This window comes from Python bivittatus, unplaced genomic scaffold (assembly GCF_059951505.1).
Source record: "Python bivittatus isolate LINGU-HERP-01145 unplaced genomic scaffold, Pbiv_v1 ctg000980_np1212, whole genome shotgun sequence".
NCBI lineage: Eukaryota > Metazoa > Chordata > Lepidosauria > Squamata > Pythonidae > Python > Python bivittatus.
This window is the reverse complement of record NW_028277125.1, coordinates 1561833-1587697: the sequence shown is the minus strand read 5'-3', so window position 1 is coordinate 1587697 and position 25865 is coordinate 1561833. Positions and strand designations below refer to the sequence as shown.

Here is a 25865-nt window from a genome sequence, read left to right as displayed (position 1 = left end):
TGAATGATACTGCCCCCCCCCAAGACAGATCCCTGCAGGACCCCACTGGCTTCCGTGCTCCCGTTCGACCCAGGACCATGAATGTTGGCTCTCTGTGGTCAGCCAGCCAGCTCTATGCCATGCAAGCTGCACTCAGTGGAACCTTGTTGAAAGCTTCGCTGAAACCACGTCCTCCTGCGGATGTAGGTCCAGCTTCCAGTGTCCTGATGGAGGCAAGGGAGAGACAAGAGCAGGGAAGGAGAATGAGTTGTGTTTCTAGAGCGTCTGCTAACTGCCGTTTCCTGAGAGAATGCAAAGCATTCATGCATCGTGCTTGACTTACTGGATTAACCTATTTTTCTCGGTTTGTGCAATATGTAAAACCCTAAATTAACCAAGCTGGCTGGGTTCACACCACACGAAAAAACAAGCTCAGCCCTAACCCAGCTTAGCGTGTTATGGAAATGCAGCGGTTAGGTTTGTAGCTGGTCTGGCTACGCTTGTGGTTTGGACAGAGCTATTCTAAAAGGGTTGTAAAAGAAAGAGAAGAGGGAGATAAAAACAATTTTAGCAAAGGCTACGACGTACGAAGCACGGTATGCAAATGCCCTTTCTAGTTCCGGGTGAATCAAAATAAATCAGAACTTCATTTTTAAACCCATTTTAATGATTTTGAAATGACCTGTCTTTTGATGTGCCACTCTGCGCATTGAGAAAAAAAACTGAAGGGGAGGTGGCAAAGGGTGAAAAGGCCTTGACTGTGTGTCAAATCAACAGAGGTGGAACTGGGAATCTGATAACTCTTTGGCCTTTTACAAAGTTGGCCCATTACATTAAAATGTACTTATAGCCTATGAGAGACAGAAATCTTATCTGTGGGGGAGGGGGGGAGCCACCCCCTCCCAAAAGTTGTTTTAAAGAATCCCCTTCACGTGGAGGGCTCTATCTGCAGAAGCCAGATTTGTGTGTTTTGCTACTCAGATTCCCTTCCAAAAATACGCCGTTCTGTGTGCTAAAATTAGCAGAGCAGACAACTTACAGATAAGATTTAGGAAAACCCTGTTTTCATTTTTGGTGGCTTAGTGTGTATCGACATGTGTGAACCCAGCCCTTTTGTTAAAGTTATGATTCAGTGCATTAGGCAAACCCAGAAAATAGATTAATTCTATATGCTGAAGACCTGATGGAACTTGAACAGCCTGGGCTTGGTGAAGGGTAGGGTGTGGTCACGTGGGGCACAGCCCCAGTGGAATCCCCCCTTATAAATCAAAGGGGTTCAGTTCTACATAGCAGGAAAATTGTTCCTTGCCCTGCACCGGCTGGTTGGCTTTTCTGCCCAGAAACGTTTAAGGTTTGGAAGGTGTTGCATTAAAGGAAAACCCGAGAGGTGCGTGGATCAGCCCAGAGGCCGCGGCAGCCCCCCGCTTTCCCCAGCATCTCCAACAGGCTCCTCTGTGTAATCTTGCCTTTTGCAGCCGCTGGGACAGGAATCCAATCTTCGCTTATAGGTTATCGTCCGTTTCCGTCACGCATGTTTGAAGCATCTGGACAGCGTGTTGCTTTCCCGCAGAAAGAAGGCTCACGGAGTGTGTGTGTGTGTGTGTGTGTGTGTGTAGAAACTGCATGCACCGCTCAGGGATTTTTTCTCACTCATCAGAACAGAGGCTGGGTTTACACAATGTGGCAAAGCCTGAATCTGGGTGAATGAAACAGCATGGCTGTGTTCATGCAATATGTTGTGCCCAAACAAACTATAGTTAGATGCCATTGGGTCTACTGCAACTGCTCACCATCTTTACCTGTGTGCCTACTGCCTTATCTTCAGTCTTTTTCTCCTCCTCCTCCTCCTCCTCCTCCTCCTCCTCCTCCTCCAACCTTGCCCAGCATAAATATTGTTTCTAGTTTATCTTCTCCTTGCATCCTGTCCCCAAAGTAGGTGAGTTTCTGCTTGCTGGTCATTGTCCCGAGGGAAAGTCGGCTTCCGTTTGGTTCAGAGCTGCGATGATGGCCTGCTTCACGTGACACGCTAAGACATGTTGGACATAGGGATCAGCTCCCCTGAGCCAGGGGGAAGGAGGTGGTTGGAGAGGTGAAAGCAGTGGGAGCTTGGAGAGGAAATGTCCATGTTTTCTTGGGAGTCAGGATGCTGCGGGAGGAGAAATTGGAGCACAGCACTGGATTTCAGGAGAGCTTCCTTCAGCAAGGAGGGATCCCATGGAGACAATTCTCTGGTCAGAAGAAGCAAGGGATGGTTGAAAACGTCTTAAAACCAGGATACTGGAAGTACAATCGCACCCTATTTCAATGAGATGAAAAGCGTAGGTCAACTTGGAAAGCTCTTGTAGATACATAAGGAGTTTTTGACTGAGCTAAGAGGTGAAAGGGACATGCCTTGGAAATGAAAGCTGGGTTTTCCCTTCCTTCCGTTATATACTCCAGGGAGTTAATGTGGAGTCATTTTGAGTTCTTTTCTAAAGTTTGTTCATTTCCTGGCTTAAAACAGGTTTTTGTTTTCGTCACTGTATGGTGTCATCACGATCATCCCTGTGGTCCTCCACAAAGGCACAAAACAACTTAGGTGTGCAGGGGAAGCTAAAAGCAGCCATTTATGGCTAAGCCAATAGTAAAAGGAAGGAGAAGGAGTGGAGGTGGTGGAAGAGGGAAGAAGGAGGATGAGAAGGAAGAGAAGGAGTGGGACAAGAAGATGGATATAGAGAAGAGAAGGGGAAGGAATGGGGTTGGTGAAGAAGGAGAAGAAGTGGTGGAGGAGAAAAGGAGGATGAGGAGGAAAAGAAGAATAGGACAAGAAGAAGTTTGAAGAGAAGGAGAAGGATAGGATGGGCCAGGCCAGACTGGGCTGGGCTGACCCTGCCCCACCTAGAAGATTAAGGAAGCTTAGGGACCCCCTCCAGGGCCACAGCAATGACATCTGAGAGCCTTGAAGGAGCTTCTGGATGTCATCGTGGAGCTCTTTTTCTGTTCCCTGCTGGTGTAGTTTGTTCTGCAAACCCAGCCCATCATATTAGATCGTGGGAAGGTATATTGTACAAACCTGGAAAATGGATTGAATGTGTTGTGTGAAAGCTGCCAATGCGTTAGGTCAACCGGCGCCCTCCAAATACGTTGGGATTGTAACCTAGAGCATCCTTCCAGCTGTCCTGTGGGAGACCTCTTTGTGCACACTTGAGCACTGTCCAAGCACTTGTCTGAAATGTCAGAGGGTCAAAGGGGTCAGGGAGACTTACTTGGCACTCTCCCTGCAGTCTTCAGTCGGGAGAATCTTGATGCATTTTGAATTCTTTACTGTTTTCAAATATGTGAAAGGATTTAGCCGCTGCGATTTTCCTTGGCTCCCTGAACCTAGGGCCTCTGAATGCATTGGATTCCAATTCCCATTGTTCCCAGCCCAATGTGCACTTCCGGTGGCTTTCAGGTTGGGAGAGGCTGTTCCAGAAGGTGGTGATGGCAACAGATGTGTGCAAATGGCAGGGAAGGGAATCTTGATTAAGCGTGTGGAAAACAACAACTCCTGATCCTGGTAACTCCTTGACAGTGGAATAAAGCAAAAGGACTTTCTTTGCTGATCATCTTTCAGGCATCCAGAAACTACACTAGATTTCTTGTGTTCTTGGGGCGGCGCGGGGCGGGGGCGGTCACGAACTTCGAAGCACCTTTGCAGTAACTCACCAGAGCCGGGTGGCCAATAAATTTAAACAAATAATATATTAAAACTAGCCAACATGAAGTTGAAGGCAAATTTTCTGAGTAGTGTTAGATGCAGTGTAGACAGCTAAACCAATGAATTTTGCAGTTCAAGCCTCAGCGGCTTGGGATATATTTAGGGGCAATTCATGGCATCTGCAAGGGCCGTTGGATGGAAGAAGCTGGTCACGGATTCGGCTAGAAGAACAGTGCTGGCTGTTTGCATTTTGGAAAATGGTTTCTTTGGCCTAGTGACTTGGCAGGCATGAAGAAAGCTTAGAAACTCAGTTGAGTCATTGCTCTGGCTTTTAAGATAATACGTTCATTTGCTGTTTCCTTTTTTTGTTTGGGTTTCTTTCCCCCTGCAATTCATTAAACTGATTTCACAAGAAAAGAACAGAAAACAGCAAGCTCAATTGTCCCTCAACGGGTCTTTCTGGGAGGGTGCCAAGTCCTTGTGAAAGGGTGACACACATTCCTTCTAGCAAAAATCAGGAAGCACCTTTTCCAGTGAAAAGAGACACGCCTGCAGAAGAAGCATGAGAACTAACGCAGAACGAGGCTCCTGAGATCCAGCGCTGCTCAGTGGCCCAGAAGGTTGTCGTAGCTGATGATCCAAGAGAACTATCGAGGTGGCCCTCCGTGCGTCTGTGTTCCAGCACAGGTTATCTGCCCAGAAGACCAAGGCTGTCTCCCTGATACAGCCTTCAAGAAACCCTGGCCCAGAAAGTCAGCTTCACTGAGGTGCATCCAGAGCTGTGAGCTCACCAGTTTCAAGTCACCTTACTCATATCTGAGACTGGCCTATAATTAGGAAGAGATCTTGGGTCTAGGAAGCCTTGTTAAGGAGGGGTCTTATAAGTGCCTCCTGGGAGGATGTGCATACAGAGACATCAATCGCTTCCATTAACTCAGCTGGGAGAAGTGAGGGTTTGAGATGTGTAAGATGAAAAGGACACATTGGCACGCGATAAGCAGTTGCTGAGGTGGCCTGGGACGTGCCCCGATTCTGGAATCCCGGTTGAGGCCAATCCCACTGGCTTTGCCTGCAAGGAACCATCAAAATTGCTCCTAGCAAACCCCGGCTCTTCCGGCTCCTGTCTTCCAGCATCTTGATGGAGAAACGCCGCATGGTATGAGAGAGAGTTTGTTGCTGGCCTGTTTTATGTCCAGTTAAAAACAAAATAACCAAGCGAAAATTATGGGTCTGAAAGAAGGGCCTGCTTGATGCCCAGTTCAATTTGTTGAGGGAGTTTCTCTGATAGTGCTGCAACCCACTTTGCCTTATAGCAAGGCTGGCTGGGGAGTTCTGGGAGTTGAAGTCCACGCAGCTTAAACTTGTCAAGGTTGAGGAACACCGTCTTATCATGTTTTGTGCAGCTTGCTAGCCTGAATGCAGCCTGGCTCATCTCTGCCTGCCTAATGCACCATCTTGGTTTCTTGACCAGGCACAGGAGGTGACATGGTGACTTCCTTCCAGCTTGCTGGAGACCCTGTTGGTGGAAAGCTGCGGGAGAGATTTTCTGGCCTGCGTTGCGGCCAGAGACTCTTGGAAGCCTGGTGGTACCATCTGTCACCCAGGGATTGCCATCCCTGCCCACTGGCCACAGATTTGTCCCAGGTGGGGTGAGCCAATCTTCTTGGCAAGGGTACCTCGGCCAGATCCAGGGGGATGAGGTCATGCTTCCACCTGCGTTTTGGCTTCTCTTCTGGGTCTCAGTGTGATTTTGGATTTAGGCTGCAGAGCTGGGAAATGGTTAGCAGAGCGGGCCAGGAAGGTTGGTTGCAATGACCTTGACGCTCTAGGCTGGCCACCAACTTCTGCTGCTTGCAATGGAGGCCTGTACCGTGCAGATTGGCTGCGTGCAACCCGCCGCACGTAAGGACCTGGTTTAAATTGGCTCGCATAGACCCACCCTGCAAAGCCCTTCCAGAGGCTGCGCTTGAGGATCGGACTCTGGTGCAGGGCCTAAGACTTGAAAAAGTTAAAAAAAAAACCCAACGTGCGACCACCAACCCCAGTCCCTTCCAAACGTTACCACCCAATTTTAATTTTGAATGGGACAGAAAGGAAAACAAATATGTGGGAGGTCCTAGTGTGAACTGCCTTGAATGAATGAAATGCAACATTTTAATTTGAAGAGGGAAAGAACCCCTCCAGTTGAGCTTGACCCCAGGATCTTTAAGACCATGTCGTTTTCTTGACTGCAGTGTGGAAGAGCCTTGGCATTGAAATGTCCTGGTGGCGTCCCATCCAGCAGGCCTACCAGGCAGGAGTGTCCCTACTGCAACATTTCTCAACCTTGGCATGCTGGCTGGGGAATCCTGGGAATTGAAGTCCACACCTCTTCAAGCTGCCAAGGTTGAGAAACGCTGCTCTGTTGACTTTGCAGGGCTGGGCCCAAAGTCATCTAAGTCTGTCATTTGCTGTGACTTGAATATGCCTTCTGCCTGTCCTGCCTGTGTGGACTTTTTGGCAAGCGATCCCTGCTCTCTCATGTGGAAACTCTGGCCTAGGACCGGTTTGCCAACCTTCCGAGCTGCTTTGACTTTGGCTTGAACAGTTTTTCTTCTCTGGCGCCCCGCGTTCTCCTCTGAATTTTAATTGTAGGAGGAGAGCTGGGTTAATCTATGGTGGCCGAAAAACAGAAGGCGTCTGGTTGCACCGCTTCCGACTGGCCGACTTTATTCCAAGGCAGAAGCTTTCGTGAACAGCAGCTGCAGCTTATGAAATCTTCAGCCTTGGAATAAAATTGGCCAGTCGGAAGCGGTGCAACCAGACTTCTCCTGAGCATTTGAATGTTAATGTACGCCTGACTATGATGACTTGAGCCGGCGATTCATTAAAAGATCTCGGATGACAGTTCTGAGGGTGCATGAATTTTTATTTCGTGCGCCACGGTGCGCTGTCCTTTGTAGGCACCCGTAGAAAAAAGCAGAATATTCATTCGGGAGACAGCTGGATGGGTCCGTCAGCTTGGAGTGAAAATGGTTTTGCAGACTTCGCCTTCTGGTTCAGAGCTGGAACACGGTGTGCCAGGTTAGGCACGTTTGCTCCCTCGCAATAATTCCCTACAAAGTTTTCCCAGGTCTTCTCGGTGCGTGAGTTGGTTGTGGCATTTGCAGCAACCCGGTAGGGTAGGGGAGCATCATTGCCCTGGTCTGCGATGTGGCAGGTGGGGGGGAGGGAAAGGGATCTGCTGAGGTCAGCTGCTGAATCCTTGGCCGCAGGGAGGTTCGGAGCAAGGACTTCTGATCCCTCAATCCTTGCCTTCTCAGCTCGATTAAGGCAAAATATACGGCAGGCTGATCTTTTCCAGGAGTGGATTTACAGCTCTCAGCAGAAATTGCTGAAATATTTTGGATTCCGGAGGCCGGAATGGAAGATCGATGCCTGCAGATGAACAGGAATTCCTCAGTTCTAACTGGGGGGCAGTAAATATTCCAAGCAATGCCTCCTTTTTCCTCTTCTGTCTCCTCCGGAGGAATGGGACGGGTGTCTGTTTCGTTTGGCTTGATGCGCTGCTATCGAGGCAGGGGTCAGGACAAAAGCCGTTCATCAGTTTCCTGCGCTCTTCCTGTTAGTTGCCAGCTTGGAAACCGGTCTGTTAGTGCAAAGGGCCCAACGCTTGATAGGAAAACCAGACTGGCCACCCTCGGGGTGCTGGATTCCCTGCTGGAATAAAAGGGTGCTTTGAGTTTCTGAGTATCGTAGGAAGGGCTTGATTTATTTTGAAACTGCAGACGCGCCCACTCCCTTCGTGGCTCTGGATGGCTCACAAAGGTACCATTAAAAACATCCATAAAAAAAAAAATTAAAGGCACAGTGTGTAGAAAACACAAACCAACGCGGTAGCAAGAAAAAGGGTGGGTAAATAAATATATTTTAAGCCTTCTCATAAAGCATAATAAGGAGAGAGCTTGCCTCATTTCCAGCCGTGATTTGTTCCGCAATAAAGGCCCCGCTGTGCAAAGGCAGAATTTACCGTGGACGAGGCAGATGCCGCCGCAGAGGTCTACGTGGCCCTGGCTGAGTTCCTGATCCCCCGCCTGTCCTGAACTCCCCGCAAGGGAGGAAATGATTCCCACCTGCGTGCGCCAGCGGGACCTTATTTTACTTGCACACTTGCCTTGTGATTCGGAGGGAGGCCCAAACTTTGAAGGCTGGAATACTTTTGCACCATTCAGCCATTTGTTTGTTTTTTCCAAAAAAGTTTTAAAACTCGCTCTTTGACCCCCACGTTCCTCCATGTCCGACGTCATAGATTGTGACGCTTCTCCTGCACGGACTTCTGTACAGGGGAGAGCTGGATCTCGCACGTGCACCCCTGTTGCAGTGCCTCACGCGGCGTCCCCTTCATCTGCCGGGACTGCTGGCGGGGCGGGCTGCGTGCCTGAAGCACGTGGACGGATCCAGTTCGGATCCTGTCCCTTCCGCCTAGGAGGCCGGACGGGAGAGCCGCCCCGTCACGGGCAAGGCTGGGCTGGTCAGCAGGAGAGCGAGCCGAGCACCGGCAGCGTCTGGGCCCTCCAAGTCGCCGGAATGACGGGCGGCTCGGCCTCAGGAGGACGGGCAGCGGCTGTTCCGGGCAGTGAGACTGGGGGACCAGCGTGGGGAGGCGGGAGGGTGCTGTGGGGGGCGGGGCTTCAGTTTCCTGGGAAACCTCCGCGCAAATGCATCGCCAGCGGGGCTGGTCCCCCGGAGGCTGCTCCCTTGTCGGGGGTTGGGTGGGGGCCCAGGATGGGAGGCCGGAGGCGAAAGAGTGGAAGGAGGGGTTCCCTGGCCTGAGCGTTGCTTCTGCTCCGTTCGTGCATCAGAGAAGCCACGATTTGTATTTGATTTTGTTTATTATTGCATTTGTACGCCGCCCATCTCCCCCACAGGGTGACTCTGGGCGGCTTACAGTTAGAATGGAGACAGTAAGAACTATAAAGATACTGTATAAGTATCCGCACTTGAAATAACGAGTAACAATTTTGTATAAAAAGCCAAATACAATTCAAGATGATGGGGGCAGCAGTGCCGATCATCCCACCAACAATTCCAACGATGTGAGCCCCCATCGGACCCCCAGGCCTTCTGGCACAGCCGTGTTCTCACACTTTTTTGCTGGTTTGTTTCATGCTGGTTTAGCACGCAGTAACCCAGCCAGCGTGGTTATAATGTGGTTTGTTTCATGCTGGTTTAGCACACAGTAACCCAGCCAGCGTGGTTATAATGTGGTTTGTTTCATGCTGGTTTAGCACGCAGTAACCCAGCCAGCGTGGTTATAATGTGGTTTGTTTCATGCTGGTTTAGCACGCAGTAACCCAGCCAGCGTGGTTATAATGTGGTTTGTTTCATGCTGGTTTAGCACGCAGTAACCCAGCCAGCGTGGTTATAATGTGGTTTGTTTCATGCTGGTTTAGCACGCAGTAACCCAGCCAGCCTGGTTATAATGTGGTTTGTTTCATGCTGGTTTAGCACGCAGTAACCCAGCCAGCGTGGTTATAATGTGGTTTGTTTCATGCTGGTTTAGCACGCAGTAACCCAGCCAGCCTGGTTCATTCCATGTTGTGAAGCAAACAAGCAAATAATACTGAGCAGGGGTAAAATTATGCATATCAAGTGTTTCCGATGCTTGAAAGCATCACACAGATGTTTTGTTGTTGTAAGTGATATAACATTTATAGAAATTATTTCCCCTTTTCGCATTAATATTACTAATTATATTTCTCAAAAGTCTGGCGGTTGCTTCTCAACAGATTTGCGTAACACAGGGCCCTCTGCAAGAGTCTGCATAACCACAAATCTCTGGAAATTCTGGTAACCCAGCCACTATCTTGGTATGTTGGCAAGCCAGGTTGCTAAACTGTCATATAGTTTCTAATGCAGTGTTTCTCAACCTTGGCAACTTTAAGATGGGTGGACTTCAACTCCCAGAATTCCCCAGCCAGCCTTGCTGGCTGGGGAATTCTGGGAGTTGAAGTCCACCCATCTTAAAGTTGCCAAGGTTGAGAAACACTGTCCTGATGTAAACGCGGCCACTGCGTTTTGCTAACCCAGGTTCCCCATGCTGTGTGAATGCCTCTTCTGAGCGTATGAGCTTTATTCCATGGTTCTGAGCACTTGAAACAGGGAATCTCTAATTTGACTCCCACGTTGTGCAGAAGCAGCTGATGGTAAAGCTGGACCTTTGGATTTCTGAAAGTCAGGATGCAGCTAAAGGCACAAGAGCAGCGTGGGCCAGATTCTGATAAGCTGGCAAACCTGGATGTATCCTGCTGCCCCAAAGTGGCTGACGTGATACCAGAACAGCTTTCCCAAGCGTTGGATTTGTTGAACGTGTTGGATTTCTGGTCCGTAGCCTCACACCTAGCCTGGCCTTTCGGGAGCTCTGTGTGAACGTTCTTCCCTCGTGACTGCTGCTGACCTGAGATTGGGTCCTGCGCGTCCTTCCTTGGTCTTGTCCCCGTGAGCACATCAGCCATTTGACCTAAGTGGCAAGGCTTGGACGCTGGCCAGCGCTCCCTCTGATGTACTGCTTTGGGTGCCTTTTCTGAGAGGAAGTTTGATTGCTCAAACATTTGTCTGTCCCCTTGGCTGTGAGAAATTAGGGGAGAGATTCATCACGGAGAACTTAATGAACCATCCTTAATGAAATCATCTGGAGAAAACTCGCATGACATTATTAAACCAGAAATGTTGAATCTATCCTTCCCAAAGTTCTCCTTGGCTGTCTCTCCGTAGTTGATCTGTATCTTGCAGGCGTTATGATGTATCCCTGAGCCATCCTCTTCCTAGACCTTGGTTTCTGCAGAGATCCAGTAGTGTTTGGCATGGATGAGGTGGCACCTCACCCTTGACCTATGAAACACAGGCATTCTGATGCCACCTTAGCCACCCAGGGTCTCCCAGATGTTTGTCGCATACGATTTGAATTGGCTCTATATTGCCTTACCTTTGGCCATTGGGAAGGGCTCTAGGCAACACATTTAGAGGGTCCCCAGCTGGCCAAGGCTGCTCGGCTCCATGGCCTCATGAAAATGGCGACATCAGGGTGATGCTGCTTTCTTGCAGTTGTCTCATGGTCAGGAGGAACTGAATCCTGTTTGAGTCTTCAGGCAGAGAGAACAAGGGCAGACAATGTGCCGGGGCCTTATCCCAAAACCTAGGCAGGGTCCAGACAAAGATACCAGTGCAAAGATATGGGTGTGGGAAAGGCAAAAATTGAATTGTCTTTTTTAAATGCTATCATTCTAATTAAATAAGCTACTATGATTTCATTGTTTTTCTTTCTATTACAATTTTGGGCCAAACTTTGGAGAGGATCTGAGAGTTATGTGGGGCTCATGTTGTCAAATTATGTCCTTCAACTCCCTCCCCCGCCCCCACAATACATCCCTCCTGGTGTCCTGCTGCTTCCCCACGAGGGAGAAGAAGGTCTTCAAGTGTCCTTTCTAGGGTCTGGTGTGGCTGTTGACCAACCAAGTGGCACTGAAGGTCAGTAACCCACCACAAATCCAAAGCTAGGCAGACATTCACCCATGAGGGTCCAACAGAAGCTACCCACCAGCAAAGAACTATAAAAGTAGAGTCAGTAAAAGAATGGAGGTCAAGCATAAGTTAGAAGCTGATGCCAAGGTATGACGAACAGAAGCTGCCAGCAAAAGGCTTTTAGTGCTGAACTCCCACCCAAGGTTTACCTGTGGATCATTAGAGAGACTCTTGCAGATGTCAGAAAGAAGAACAAGATCTCATGCCTGAACAGATCTTTACTTACAAAAATGTCTTCTTGGAATCTGAGGGGAACTCTTGGATCTGTGTAAACAATCCCAAGCATGCTTCCAAGGGAGTATTTCCCAGAGGCTACGTCCTAGAAGCAGAATTATAGATCCAGCCAGATAACCATTTATGGTCTGCAAACATGGATAATGATTATTCCTCCTCCTCCTCCTCCTCCTCCTCCTCCTCCTCCTCCTCCTCCTCCTCCTCCTCCTCCCTTCTTCATGCTTATGCTTCATTCTAGTCACAGTTAACTGGTGGAGTTCATAGACAAATGACCATAAGCGGCTTTTTAGGTACTGCATCAACTCTGCTGAGTTTCTTCATGTAGTGATGAGTTCCTGGAAATCGAATTTAATTTGCTGGAATAGGAAGCTGAAAGCCAAGATTTCACAGTTGTGCTTTTCTCTGGCAGGCCATAACTTGCTGGAATGTGTTACTAGGTGTCATGATGGCCACCAATTAGGATGGCTTTAAAACTGGCTTTTCACAGTTAAGCATTCCTAATTTCCTGTGGTCCGTCTTTGTCAGTCTAATGACTGAACCAAAATTGGAATTGAGTAGCTCTGCTTTTTCTTTGTTACCTGTGAGTATTTTGGCATCTTCACTGAGCAGCTGGTGCCCTGATTTCTTGCTCTTAATGTTATTTTGAACTTATCTGAAGAGGTCCTTTTTGCTGCTCTTAGCATCCGTGGCTAACCTCAGCTGACTGTGAAGTTTCTCTTTCCTGATAAAAAGTTCTACAGTTCTGTGTCTGTACTCTTCCTTTCTAACCTAACATCTCTCCATTTCCTGTAAGTTTCCTTTTATATCTTCATTTTTCATGCAGCTACAGAGGCTCGTTTTGAAGTCCTCCATTTGTCATCCTCCCTGAAATTATCTGCAATTTTACTTTAATATCTCCTTCCTTAGGAACTCCCCCCATCTTGCGCTTCTTTTCCAATTAACTTCTCCTGCTATGAGCTCCTACTTAGCATTCCTCTGAGTTAATTAAAATCTGGTTTCCTGAAATCCAAGATACAGATGCAACTACACTCAGTTTGACTTCACTTCTAATAGCCACAATTGCAGGAGTGCTAAGAAGCCTAAGTTCCATGTAGGATCAGATCTGAGGTTCTTCAAGCCCAGCGTCTTATGATGGACCACCAGAATGTCTCTGGAAAGCCCACAAGCAGGGTGTGAAAGATACAAACCTCCCATTGCTTGACCCAGCATCTTTCTTCTACCTCTGTATGTAGGAGCTCATATTATTTTTGTTGTGAGGACAAGCATGACAAAGGTAATAAATGCCTCTTTGTGCATTAGAAAGTTCTCTTTAGCTCTGGACACTTAGTTGTGTCCAGAGACAGAAACTTTCCCATTTCCAACCTACGTTGGTTGAGTTTTTGCCCACAGCTGCCATGATGTTTACACCACATTGCCATGTAGACTAACAGTGGAGGCGTTGACCTTGCCTGATCAGTGGAATGCTTCCTCCACAAGTAGTAAATATTGATGAAGGACATTCTGCCCCAACCTCCTTTTCTTTGTAGGTATGAGTTGTTGCATACTGAATGTTCTTCATATACGGGCTTTGTAGGGAGAGTCTGTCGCTTCATGCTAGGCATGTAGTGTGCATACAGATGCTTTCAGGTTTAGTCTCTAGCTAGCTGGGTTGGGAGTAGTGGTTGTTCTTCTAAGGCTGGGGTGCAGCTTAAGACTTTTATATTATATCCCTCACATATGCTCAAATTGGGAATTGACAAACTGGTGGCAACAGGAACTTATAATATCAGTAGAAGAGAATATGTGTAGCTCAGAGTTGCATTCTGGAGTCCTTGGGGTTCTCTGAGCCTGGTTGCTTTCTTGCAGACGTTTCGTTAGCCGGCTAGGTCACGTCTTCAGTGCTGGAAGGGAGTGGGGTTTGCTCCCTGCTCATGTGCAATAGCTTGCCCTGCCAGTGTTGGTGGGGGTGAGGCTTTCTCACTGGCAGTGCCTGGATTAGGCTGCTGTTGGCTGCTTGATTGTCTGCCTGAGTTGGTAGTTCCTTGATCAGGGTATTGTTCACTGCTTGCTTGTTTGTCTGGACCACCAACTCAGGCAGACAAGCAAGCAGCCAACAGCAGCCTAATCCAGGCACTGCCAGTGAGAAAGCCTCACCCCCACCAACACTGGCAGGGCAAGCTATTGCACATGAGCAGGGAGCAAACCCCACTCCCTTCCAGCACTGAAGACGTGACCTAGCCGGCTAACGAAACGTCTGCAAGAAAACAACCAGGCTCAGAGAACCCCGAGGACTCCACAATTTATAATATGTTTGCGTACATGTAAAAAGCTCTTTAAACAGGGTCAGTGTGTTGGTCCGTTCAAGACTGGTGATCTGGCCATGTGCCGTGTAAAGCTGATAACCAGCATATTGAACTGGACACAGAAGCTCACCAGAAGCCAGTGTAGCTCACTGGTGTTATACAGTCATGTGAAAAAGAAAGTCCACCCTCTTTGAGTTCTATGGTTTTATGTATCAGGACATAATAAAAATCATCTGGTCCTTAGCAGTTCTCAAAAGTAGGTAAATACAACCTCCGATGAACAACAACACATGACATATTACACCATGTCATCATTTATTTTACAAAAAGAAAGCCACAATGGAGAAGCCATGCATGAAAAACTAAGTGCACCCTTGCTGCTTCCATCAGTATGAAGAGGCTGAGTAGCAGCCAGGCGCTGCTAATCAAATGCCCTTGATCAATTGGTCATCAGCAAGTGTGACTACCTCTATAAAAGCTGAAGTTTTGGGAGTTTGCTGGTCTCCAGTATTAAGGTGTGTGTTAACACAATGCCAAAGAGTCAAGACATCAGCAATGATCTTAGAGAAGCAGTTGTTACTGCCCATCAATCTGGGAAGGGTTGTAAGGCCATTTCCAAACAATTGAAAGTCTCTCATTCTACAGTGAGGAAGATGATTCACAAGTGGAAAACATTCAAGACAGTTGCCAGTCTTCCCAGGAGTGGACGTCCTAGCAAATTTACCCCAAGGTCAGACCGTGCAATGCTCAGAGAAATTGCAAAAAATCCAAGAGTGACATCTCAGACTCTACGGGCCTCAATTAGCATGTTAAATGTTAAAGTTCATGACAGTACAATTAGAAGAAGACTGAACAAGTATGGTTTGTTTGGAAGGGTTGCCAGGAGAAAGCCTCTTCCCTCTAAAAAGAAGATGGCAGCACGGCTTAGGCTTGCAAAGTTGCATCTGAACAAATCACAAGACTTCTGGAACACCGTCCTTTGGACAGACGAGACCAAAGTGGAGATGTTTGGCCATAATGCACAGCACCACGTTTGACGAAAACCAAACACAGCATATCAGCACAAACATCTCATACCAACCGTCAAGCACGGTGGTGGAGGGGTGATGATTTGGGCTTGTTTTGCAGCCACAGGACCTGGGCACCTTGCAGTCATTGAGTCCTCTGTATAAGTATTCTAGAGTCAAATGTGAGGCCATCTGTCCGACAGCTAAAGCGTGGCCGACATTGGGTCATGCCACGGGACAATGATCCCAAGCACACCAGCACATCGACAACAGAAAGGCTGAAAAAGAAAAGAATCAGAGTGCTGCAACGGCCCAGTCAAAGTCCAGACCTCAACCCGACTGGAATGCTGTGGCGGGACCTCAAGAGAGCTGTGCATAAACAAATGCCTGCAAACCTCAATGAACTGAAGCAATGTTGTCAAGAAGAGTGGGCCAAAATTCCTCCACAATGATGTGAGAAACTGATAAAGTCATACAGAAAACGATGACTTCACGTTATTGCTGCTCAAGGTGGTTCTACAAGCTATTGAATCATAAAGCATACTTAGTTTTTCACACATGGCTTCTCCGTTGTGGCTTTCTTTTTGTAAATAAATGATGACATGGTGTAATATGTCATGTGCTGTTGTTCATCAAAGGTTGTATTTACCTACTTTTGAGAACTGCTAAGGACCGGATGATTTTTATTATGTCCTGATACGTAAAACCACAGAACTCAAAGAGGGTGGACTTCCTTTTTCACACGACTGTATGTCGGTATTGTGAAACACCCAGAACTGCCTGTACCACCACATTCTGGACCTGTTGCAGCTTCCAAGTGCTCTTCAAGGGCAGTTCTCATCTTGCCCACAATTATGTGTGCTCATTGCATGCCATGAGTGCCAAAGGCCTTACACACATTGCAACACTTTCAGGAAAGACAGAGGGTTCACTGATTTAACACATTAACATGCATACATCTGAAGAGTTTTCTTCAAAGGGCATAAATGCTTTGCTGTGATTTATAGTCCCAGGAATTCCTTATCTGCTTTCTGCATTTGGGACTTCTGCTTAGTGATTTCGACTGCAAAATTAGAAGCCAGAATGATTAATCGCAGCATATAGTCTATAAAAGTGTTATTTTTGCAATGCGACCTTGAGAGGTTGCCTCCTTCTGTTTTATGTGCTTTTGTAAATGCACAAGGCTGATCACTGCTTGGAGAGGTTTCTGCACTGATTGCTCTGTCCTTTGAGTTTGTGGCTGCGAAAGGAAGCTCCCTCTTTGCACTGGAAATTCCCAGTGAACTTTAATAAAATGGGGGCGTCCATCGGAGTTGCCCCTGGAAGAGCCATCCAGCTGAGCAGAAGGCGCTTTATAGTCCCTCGCTCAGTGGAGCCCAAATGGAGCTGCGGCAATTTTCTCCTTTGTCCATTTCCCCCCAGAATGAAAAGCAGAAACGTTTCCTGAAAGGGCTGGAGAACTTTTTCTCAGCGTTCATTACATCCAGGAAAGCTCTGTGTCCCTCTCGCTTGCACAACTGTTCTTGCTCGCAAAAATTACTTTCTTTCCCAGTTTCAGTTCCTCCAGTTCTCTGGTTTCAAGGGTTTAGCCAAGACTTGGGTTCAGTTGCAGTGCTGTTCTAAGGAGATTTGACCTGAATTGTGGAGCAGGAAGTCTTGCCAGTATTTGTACACCCGAGAGAAAATAAGAGGAGATTATTCTTGGTCCTTGTGGAAGAGAGGCCCAGAAAGGCATTCTTTGGGTCAGTCTAAGATCTGCGTGCGTGTGTGTGCGCGTGCACACACACACACACACACACACACTGCTGTCATCTTGAGCTAGGTCTGTCTAAGTTGAGATCTACCACAATTCCATAAAAACCTGGAGACCGGATTAGCTCCAAAGCCGGTCCCGCCGCACATTTTGTTCTCACGGTTGCTGAAATTGTTCAATGGAAGTTTCATCAGGAAGTGGTGAATATAATGGCACCCTCTCCCCCAGGTTCCTATTTCTGACAGTGAAAGCTCTTGAGGACTTTGAATCCAGGCCCCACCTCAGGGCCGAAATCCAATTCAGGAACCCAGGACTGTGCAGGAACTTGCATGCAGACACGGGTCCGGACAAGCGTAGGAACAAGGGGACCTTTCCAGAGATGCAGCGAGCACAGCAAACAGTTATGCAACGTGTTCGGTCAAGTGGGGAGTGGCAACTAGTGAAAGGGGAGGGGTGATAGTTTAAACTAATTCTTGTTTAGAATTGCAGGCGTCATGTTGAATATGCCATCTGCATAGAAAAAAGGAAGGAAGGTGGCTTGATCAGTATAGCGACTCCTTAGCTCTTGGGATCCTGCTTTTCTTCAAATAGTCTTCACCTTCACACACACAGAGAGGCAGAGAGAGAGAGAGATTGAGAAAGTTCATTTTAGATCCAATAATGGAGAATTGGAAAAAAGGGACTGTGACAGTACTGTGACCAAGGGAAGTGTGTGCTGGCTGGGGAATTCTGGGAGTTGACATCCACATATCTCAAAGTTGCCAAGGCTGAGAAACCCTGGCATAAGCTGTGACCCTTGAACCCTGAGTCAGTGCGCCCTGGGAACCCCGCAGGAAATGAAGAGAAGTAAAACCGCAATGATTGTTATTGTACCAGAGGAGGAAAACACAAAGCCCTTGGCTTCGGTTCCAGGATGGTTACGGAGGGGTGGCGTAATCCTGGAGTGAGACAAGTGCTCGAGGTGGCACAAGGCGGAAGAATGAAGAGCCTGATCTTGGGGAATGAAAAGCAACCCCAGGAGGCCGCGAAGTACGTGGTTGGCTCAAAATGAGCCGTGCCAACTCTCTGGAGAAGAAGGAAGTAGAAAAGATGCAGGAGTCCAATTTGACTTCTGGGCAAGCGCATGGATGTGCTAGTGGCCGTTCCTCTTTCTCCTCCTCCAGCCTGCGACCCTTGTCTTTTCTTGGGATCTCTCCCCCAAACAGTAACCAGGTTCAGTTGTGGTTTGCTTTGGGAGATCGTCCCTTGACTAGGTGTGAGCAAGAAGGATTTTGACTTGAGAATCCTGCTCAAGCCTCTTCATCCCCCAAAAGGCTTCATTTTGCATATGCGTGCCAAGGAAGAAGGAAGGTGGCTTGTTCATCCGTGGAACGTGGCTCTCCGCTCTCCTGCTTGTGGAGCCACGAGCGGGTTCTCCCAGTTCTCAAGCCAAACTTAGGCCCACCGAGGCAGAGTTTGTGCCAAAATGGCTAGTCTGTGGAGGGATTTGATTTTAGCAGGAGCCCTTTTAGCAGAGTGGTAAAATAATATTGAGTAATTGACTAACAGAAAAATAAACACTTATAATGGGGCTGTCTTGGGTGCAGGCTATAAACTTGGCTTAGACATTAATTCCATATAAAGTTAAAACTAGACGGATTAGGAAATACATGAGGATGGGAGCCTCCCATCTAAACCACCTCTTGAGGAGAGAGAAGAAGGCCCCATTTTTGTCTCTTAAACCCAGAACTTCCTGGAACAAACAGCTGGCCAGGTGAGAAACAGATCCAGGCCAGGGTGTGAAGACCCTTCTCCTCATCTCTCTCTCGTTTGCTCTTTGCCCTCGTGGTCCAAACAGCTCCAAGGGGCAAAGAGGAGATGTCTCCTCTGCCACAGGCATGGAAAATGAGAAGGGTCACCGGGTGCCCAGACGGTCCGCTTGAAGGAGGGAGACGCTTCTGGATTCAGCCATCTCTCTCTGGTGTTGTTTGGCCAGAACGCAGATACTCCTGGGGCTTAGCTGACCGAGTGATGACCCCTTGGGATAGCCAAGGACACTAACCAGTGGCCTTGGACCACTCTGGCCACCCTCAGGCTTCTCCCATGCCTCCCTCTGCTGCTTTATCCAGAGCAAAACAGGTCGCCGGCCCAACTGGAAAGCCTCTGCGTGCAGCCCCCGCGGCTGCTGCTTTCATACAGTTCAGGGGCCAAGTGGGGAGTGCGCTCTGGCCACGGCTGGGGGCCCATAAAGGTCTGGGCCAAACCTGCTGTTTTTTCTGCCAGTCTCTAACTGCCAAACGGGGATAGATTCTCCAGTGCTTTAAAGCTCCCCAATGAAACCTGCACGGCCCGCAGCTTCATGGGCCAGCAGCCAGCGTAACCGTGCAATTTATTTCTTGATTAGAGCATTTTATATCCCTCTTCTTTTCCGAGCTCAAAATAGCAGAGGCGGGGACTCCCCGTGTTATCCCCAGGAGGGGCTTGGGCTCCCTGTGGGTCACCCAATTAACGGAGGGGGCTGCTGGGTGGAATTGCCCTTCTGCCATCCCAGGAAAGCCTTCCAGCTGCTGCAGGAACAGCCAGCCACGGAGAACAAAAACACGGAGGACGGAGTTTCCTTGCAAGTTTCTCTGAAAGCAGTTCGAGCTGGTGCCCTTCCAGGCCAGCGGCTTGCTCCTTCCAGAAGTGCCCAGGCGCGGCCAGTCTTTGCGTGAGCAGAGGCCGCTCCCAAATCTCCTAGCCCTTGTGGTGGGCTTGGCAGACTCTCTTCTCCCTTTACGCTAATTGAGCTGCGATGATCGAGGCGTGAAAAAAAGCCGAGGGTTGCCAACTGTGGGAGAACGTATTGCTCAGTCGCATTTTATGCATGCGTCGGATCGGGGGTGTTGGCAGGTGGGGTGGAAGAGGTCAACATGACGCCACCCCCGTGCACTCGATGCCCACCCTTTTTGATGGGCAGGGCTTTGATGGCCACCGTGGATAGCCCTGGCTTAGATGAAAATAGAAGGGGCGACACGGTTGGTCTTCCCCTTGAATTCAGATGACCGATTCCTGCAAGGTGGCTAACGTATGGCTGAACTGGCTTCACCCCCTGAACAGATCAGCTGAGAGACCTGGGGCCAAATTTGCATGGCGTCCTAAACTTGGTTCTTGTTAAGCCAACCCAGTTAGCTGATTCCTGATTGAGTGTCCTGAGTGAACCCAGAAAATGGACCAGAACAGGTCAAGCGTGTTGTGTGAATGCAACCTGAACACACTGTCCCTTCTTGAGAATGGGCAGGGACAAGAGGGGCTTGGGTGGCGCCTGGGTGGGACCCTTTTCCATTGCCCGGCTCATGGAGGTCTGGCTGCAAATGGACTCTGTCTCTGTACCCCAAAGGTTAGCTCTTCTGCTTCTTGGGGAATAAACCCACGTCTCAAATCGAGAGGGCTGTTAAAGGGATGGGACAGAGGATCTGATGTCAACTTCTGAGCTACGTAGAACTCTTAAAAGAGCAATTCGGAGGGCCCTATTTTGATTAGGGAGCACTAACCGCTCTGCGCCACAGTTCTCCGCCACGTAGAGAGCCCCAACGGCGCCTGGAGGGCCGGGTGTCGCTGGGTCCAGAGCCACCTCGAAGCTGGTGCGGAGGGCCCAAACCGCCTCTTTTGGTCCAGGGCACGTGCAGATGTTTTGGGCCCCTCTGTGGCGTCCTCGTCGGCGAGAGCCGCTCAAAACAAAATTGAAATAGATTTCCCGTGTTTAGGCTGAGGGCTGGTTGCCAGGGCATTTGGCTCTGGTTGCTAAGGGCTTGTTTGCTGAATGACAAATTGTCGTCAGGCCTTGCCCAGAGAAGGCTCGAGGTGCTTCGGGCTGCGCCAGGCCCTTGAGAAACAAAGGGACCCGGGGGGGGCGAGCGAGGGGAGGAGGGGTCGCGGGGCCCGTGGCCCAGGGAGGCCCTCCCCAGCACAGGTCTTCCCCAGGGTCCTGGGGTGGGTAGGGGGACGCCACGTCTAAATGGTGCAAAGGCGTGAGGGCAGATGACTGCTGGATGCTCCCCGTGGGAACGTCTCCCTGGACAATGGAGAGGCACCTGCCGCATTGCAGGAGGAGCCCGTGGGGAGAGGGCCTCGGGGCCTCCTGAAGTGGGGGGCCGGGAAAGCTTCGGGGCATCTTCTCCCAGCCTGGAGAAGGTGGTGCTGGAGGCCTCCTGGCCGATCGCAGCGGAGGCGGGGGGTGAACAGCTGCCCCAGCCTGGAGAAGGGAGACGAGAGGCTGGGGAGCTCGAAAGAAAACCCGTCCACTTATTTGCCGAAACGCTCCAGCTTCTCGTGCCTGGTCCGAGCAGCCGCGAGCCTTTGTTCCAGGCCGTTGTCGGCCCTTCTCCAGCAAGAGGGCTGCTCGGGCGCTTTGAAGAGGTTGCCGGTAAATAATGAGGCCGCCATTTCCTTCTGCTTCTGCCGTCCCCGTTTGCATTCGTGTTTGCTGTTGCTCTGGCCCTGCTCCCCTTTCAGAGGATCCCGGGTGGGACGGAGATCTGGATCTGCTTTCAATACTTCTGCTTCTCCTTGACATCGCCGCAACCCAGGGCCTTGCGTGACTCAGGGCCCCTGGTTAAATAATCTTCCCCACTTGCAGAAACCTAGCATGTCAGGGAGAAAGCCTACTCCCTGAGGTGATGGTTTTCTGCGTGCGGGGGCCTGCCTTACGCTTTCCCTGGCGAGGGAGCATCCCATCTTGAGCTTCCAGGACCAGAGATGGCGTTTCCTAGACTTGATGGTTGCTCAGCAGAGAAGACCTGGCTTGCCAGAAAAGTGCCGGGGGTTATACGGGGACCCGACAGAGTCCCCTCCATTTAGCCATCCGAGCTCTTTCCCGGGGTTATCCTTGTCCCCAGCGCGAGGGGAGGACGGGTGATCCAGTCCTCCCCAGCCCCAGGTTGTAGGGACTGGAGCCCCTAACTCTTCCCCGAGAGCCTTGGTTGGAGCGAAGGCCCCGTCCAGGCTGGTCCAGAGCGGAAAGTCCAGCTGAGACGCGTCCGTCCCTGCGTTAAGGGCCGGGGCTCCTGGGCTCTCGCCCAGTGGTGTGGCAGCCTCCGGCTCCCCTGGGCTGCCTTTGGGCAGGCGTTGAGCAGAGCTGCCCTGGTCTTTCGGCAGAGGCAGGCTGCGCTGCGCTGCTTGCCCCCCTCCCTCCCTCCCTCCCTCCCTCCCTCCCTTAATGAGCTGCCGGCATCAAGGGAAGATGGAGCTCGTTAGAGAGTCTGGGGGCTGCAGGGCCGACAGGGGCGTCTTTCACACGGAGCGCTCTGGAAGAGAGTGTCGGATGTGCAACCCGGGCCGTTCCCTTGCTGGAGCTGTCAGCTCCGGAAGGAAATCCTGGAGCAAAACATCCGGGCGGTTGCGCAGCAGAGACCCAGCTGGAGCCCCCGCCCAGCATCAGCCCGTGGGCGTCCGCAGGCAGGCGGGGGCGACTGAGTTAGTCCACCTTCTGCCCTGGCCCGGGACGTTGCGTCAAGCAGGCTGGGTTCAGACAACATGCTCAGTCCCCGGAGGGAAACGCCTCCCGCTGCGGAGGAGCCGAGCTGGGCCAAGGCCTCTGTAGCCCCCTTCCTGGAGCTGGTTGAGCTTGGTGTTCAGAAAGTTAATCTCGCCTCCTCTCTCTGGCTTAAGGGGGGAAATGGGGAAAATTCCCCCCATGGGCTGGTGGGGACAAGAAGGGGAAGCATCTGTATGCGTGCGGTGGCACAAATCTAGGATGGGGAGACCCAGCTTGGCAGAAAGACAAGCAAAAGGTCATCCTAGTCTGCCACACGGGAAACGTGAGTCAGCAGTGTGACGCCGCTGCTAAAAAGGCCAACCCCATCTCACGGTGCATTAGCAGGAGCGCAGCCTCTGGGGAAGCCGTGGGTATTTATTTATATATTTATTTATTAAGCACGTATACCACCCGACTCCTGGCGACGTGACTCTGCCTGTGGAGACCTGCGTCCAGTTCAGGAAGGCCAGCGACAATGGGGAGCAAGTTCAGAGCAGGGACGGAAAGGATCTGGGAATGTTCAAGTTCCAGAAAAAAAGACGGAGAGGGGTATTGAAGCAGCCTTCCGGCATCTGAAGGTGGACCCAAAGAAGCAATGGGTTTGTTCTCGATGGCTCCCAAAAGAATAGAACCAGGGGGCTGAAACTACAGGAAAGGAGATCCAGGTGTGATATTTGGAGGGATTCCCCGATGTTAGCCATGGAGTAGCAGCCTCGGGAAGCGCTGCGCAGCCCTTCCAGGAGGCCTTGAAACAGGCTGGTTGGCCATCCGAAAAGTTTCAGCAGAGCCTCCGCCAGGCAGAGGCTGGACTAGATGACTCCGAGGTCCCTTCCCGGTCAACAGTCGGAGTGTATTTTAATTCACATGGTCTTAGTTTCTGAATGCCTGTTTGGCCATGGACTCGCTTATATAGTGTCTTTATTTTACATTTGATTTGATGTTACCGTATCCGCTTTTCTTGGAATGGCGTTTTTTAGTGTGTTTTATTGTCCACAGCTCGGAGCGCTTTGGATACGAGGTAGTTTAAACATTTTAATCACGACATGGTTTTATCACTCTGTTCTGGGCAACCGAGGGCAGCCGCGGAGGGCCACACGCTACAGGGAAGAAGCTTCAGGGTAGAGATTGGGAGGAACCTCTTGATGGCTGGATTTTGGTCGGTCAGAGATGCTCCGGTGGAGCCTGTGCTGAGCAGGGGGTTGGACTCATCCAGGGCTTTTCAACCTTGGCAGCTTTCAGACGGGTGGACTTCAACTCCCAGAATTCCCCAGCCAGCTTGAGTTGAAGTCCACCCGTCTGAAAGCTGCCAAGGTTGAGAAACCCTGGACTAGTTGCCCTCTAAGGTCTGTTTCAGCTCTGTCTGCTTTTGTGATTCTCTCATGTAAACCCAGACAGTGGGTTAATTCAGTAACGCGTCACATGGACAAACAGCCTTCCCGTCGCAAAATGGGTACGCTCAGCCTCCTCTCAGCCTTTTTTCAGAATGCGTGCGCTTCTCCAGCTACACAATATAGGAGAAGAGGAAGTCCAGAATAGACACCCTTATAAATTTTACGACCACGCTGATGATTTCTTCTGTCGGCAACCCTTCCGGCCTGCCTGCTCTTCCTAGACAAGATGAAAATAGGCGACCCTCCTTGAAATTCAACGGCTTATTGCTTCCAACAATACGTAAAACATTCCCGAGTAAATTCAATCTATCGGGGCATTGCCTGAACGAGCAACGTTTTTCAGTTTCCCACCCCCCTCCCCAACATGTACTCTTATGAGCAATCCAAATTATACACCGTACTGTATATCTAATAAACCCCTTCCCTTTGGGTATCTGTAAAGAATGCTAAAATGAGGATTGCGTATCTTTTGGTAGCGTTTCCTTGGGTTTTCCCCAAAGAGGACAAAAAAATGCCCCCAGGGTGGGTGGGTTGTTTTTCTGCTGCTTAAAAACAAATTCAGAAATGTTGCGTCACTACCCCTGGCTGAATGAAGTGAGGGAGAGTTACGATTAAGCTTTGAAGCAGGGTGCCCAGCCTGCCCCTCGTTTAACGCAGCGCTCTTGCAGACCTGGCAGTTGGTGGGTTTCGCCCAGCACCCTCCGCATCAGCATCAGTGGCCTGCTTCCCCCGTCAGGGCTTGCGGTTTCGACTCAGGCACCGCCTGGCTCTGGCTCTGGCTCTGGCTCGCCCTCTGGGCATAATTTCGGCCCGGGAAACGGGAAGGACACGGGGGTAGCTCCACAGGAGGCAGCGAGGTGGGGCCGTGTTTCCAGACTGGGAAAGCTGGGCCTGGGATGGCGACGCTGGGGCAGGACTCTCGGGCCGAGGGGCGCTTAAGTTTGCTCCCTCCGCTACGGCATTTGTGGCAGTTCTGTTGGCGTTTAAGTCCTTCGCTGGTGGTGTTCGTATTTTACAGTGCTGGCTTTGTTTTTGAGTGTTGTGCTGGGCTTTGCTAAGGGGACGGTGGATATCTTTGCAAAAGCGCTCCCAGTGAGACAAATAAGGAAGGAAGGAAGGCTCAGGTGGGAATCAGGCCATACCTGCAAAGTCTAGGAAGGATTGAGGAACAACAAGGAGGTTTCCTAAGGACTCACCCCACGGGGAGAGGCCCCGATCCCCTGCTCCTGAATCTCTCTTGCTGGCATTCCCTCCTTCTTCTCCTTCTCCTTCTCCTTCTCCTTCTCCTTCTCCTTCTCCTTCTCCTTCTCCTTCTCCTTCTCCTTCTCCTTCTCCTTCTCCTTCTCCTTCTCCTTCTCCTTCTCCTTCTCCTTCTCCTTCTCCTTCTCCTTCTCCTTCTCCTTCTCCTCCCCCTCCTCCCCCCATCCCCTTTTCCACGTTGGACTTGGGGTGGATATCTGGCTGGCCTTGCAAGAGACCTCATGTCTGCTGCATGTTCAGTTTGTACACAGCCACAAGGAACGAGGGATGGCAAAGTCTCTGGACAAATGCTCTACACACCTGTCTATTCTTGTTTTCTGTACAGGATGAAGGTCCACCACGTTGTCCTGCTCGCTCTCTGCCTCCACGCGCCTGACCTGCTCGTCAGCACCTCTGGTGAGTGAGCCACAGATTTCGGCTTGTGCAGAGCAGGGTGGGGCTGCATTCACACAGCACACTGAACCTGGGTACCGAATGAGCCCGTAGAACCAAAGATTATTCAAAGGGCTGAGTTGAGCCTCCAGAAGACTAAGCAGCAGACCTTTCGCTGACCTGGTCACGGGTGTTGTGTGAACACAGCCAACAGAGATAGCAAAATTCTCCTTTCCCCCCTGGCTACCAGTTTTCATTCAGTTTGAAGGAGAGATTGGAATAGTGGGGAGAAGATCTCTAGCTCAGGCTGAGTGGCTGTTTGAGCCTGGTTTTCTGCCTTTGGACATTTCATGACCAGTCTAGAGCCACATATGTGAGCTGGGAGGCCACATACATTTAAACAATAATAACAATAATATAATAGCCTCCTCAGTGCTCTGACACGGTGGCTGTTGAGATGTAGCCGCTTGTCCTACCAGCCGTGGGTGGCTTTGGGCAGGAAGCATTGATGGATGGCGCTGTTTCTTCATGGATCGGACTTCGCTTTGCCTGGCGCTCACTGCAGCAGTCGGGTGGTGCTTCTCGCTGACCTGGGCGCGGGTCAATAGGTGTGTGAGGAGGGAGAACGTATTCAAGGCTGTCTGTTCTTTCTTTCACCTTTGGATGTTCCTCTTCGATGGTTCATAAGAGTGGCTCTTTCTGTGTGCCTGTGGTTGGCTCACTTGTCAGAGCGGCAAGTTCTCTCGGGTGCTTGGTCTTGGCTCAGTCTAAAACAGTGTTTCTCAACCTTGGCAGCTTTAAGACGCGTGGACTTCAACTCCCAGAATTCCCCAGCCAGCCAAGTCCACACGTCT

The 25865-nt window shown here is 50.2% G+C and overlaps 1 protein-coding gene across 9 annotated transcripts in view; it reads left to right on the top strand.

Moving 5' to 3' along the window:
* The window catches only part of IL1RAP (interleukin 1 receptor accessory protein), a 79905-nt gene that overhangs the window by 3961 nt on the left and 50079 nt on the right, over positions 1-25865 (top strand). For 5 of the 9 annotated variants that reach the window (XM_088132369.1, XM_088132362.1, XM_088132364.1 and 2 more), the window contains one exon: positions 24965-25035. In XM_088132369.1, coding sequence (XP_087988495.1) covers positions 24966-25035 — 70 coding nt within the window. In that variant the 5' untranslated portion in view covers position 24965. Of the gene's footprint in view, positions 1-7964; positions 8274-9426; positions 9508-9658; positions 11165-24964; positions 25036-25865 lie in introns of those variants that run through there. The other 4 variants (XM_088132368.1, XM_088132365.1, XM_088132367.1 and 1 more) reach the window with 4 other exon arrangements.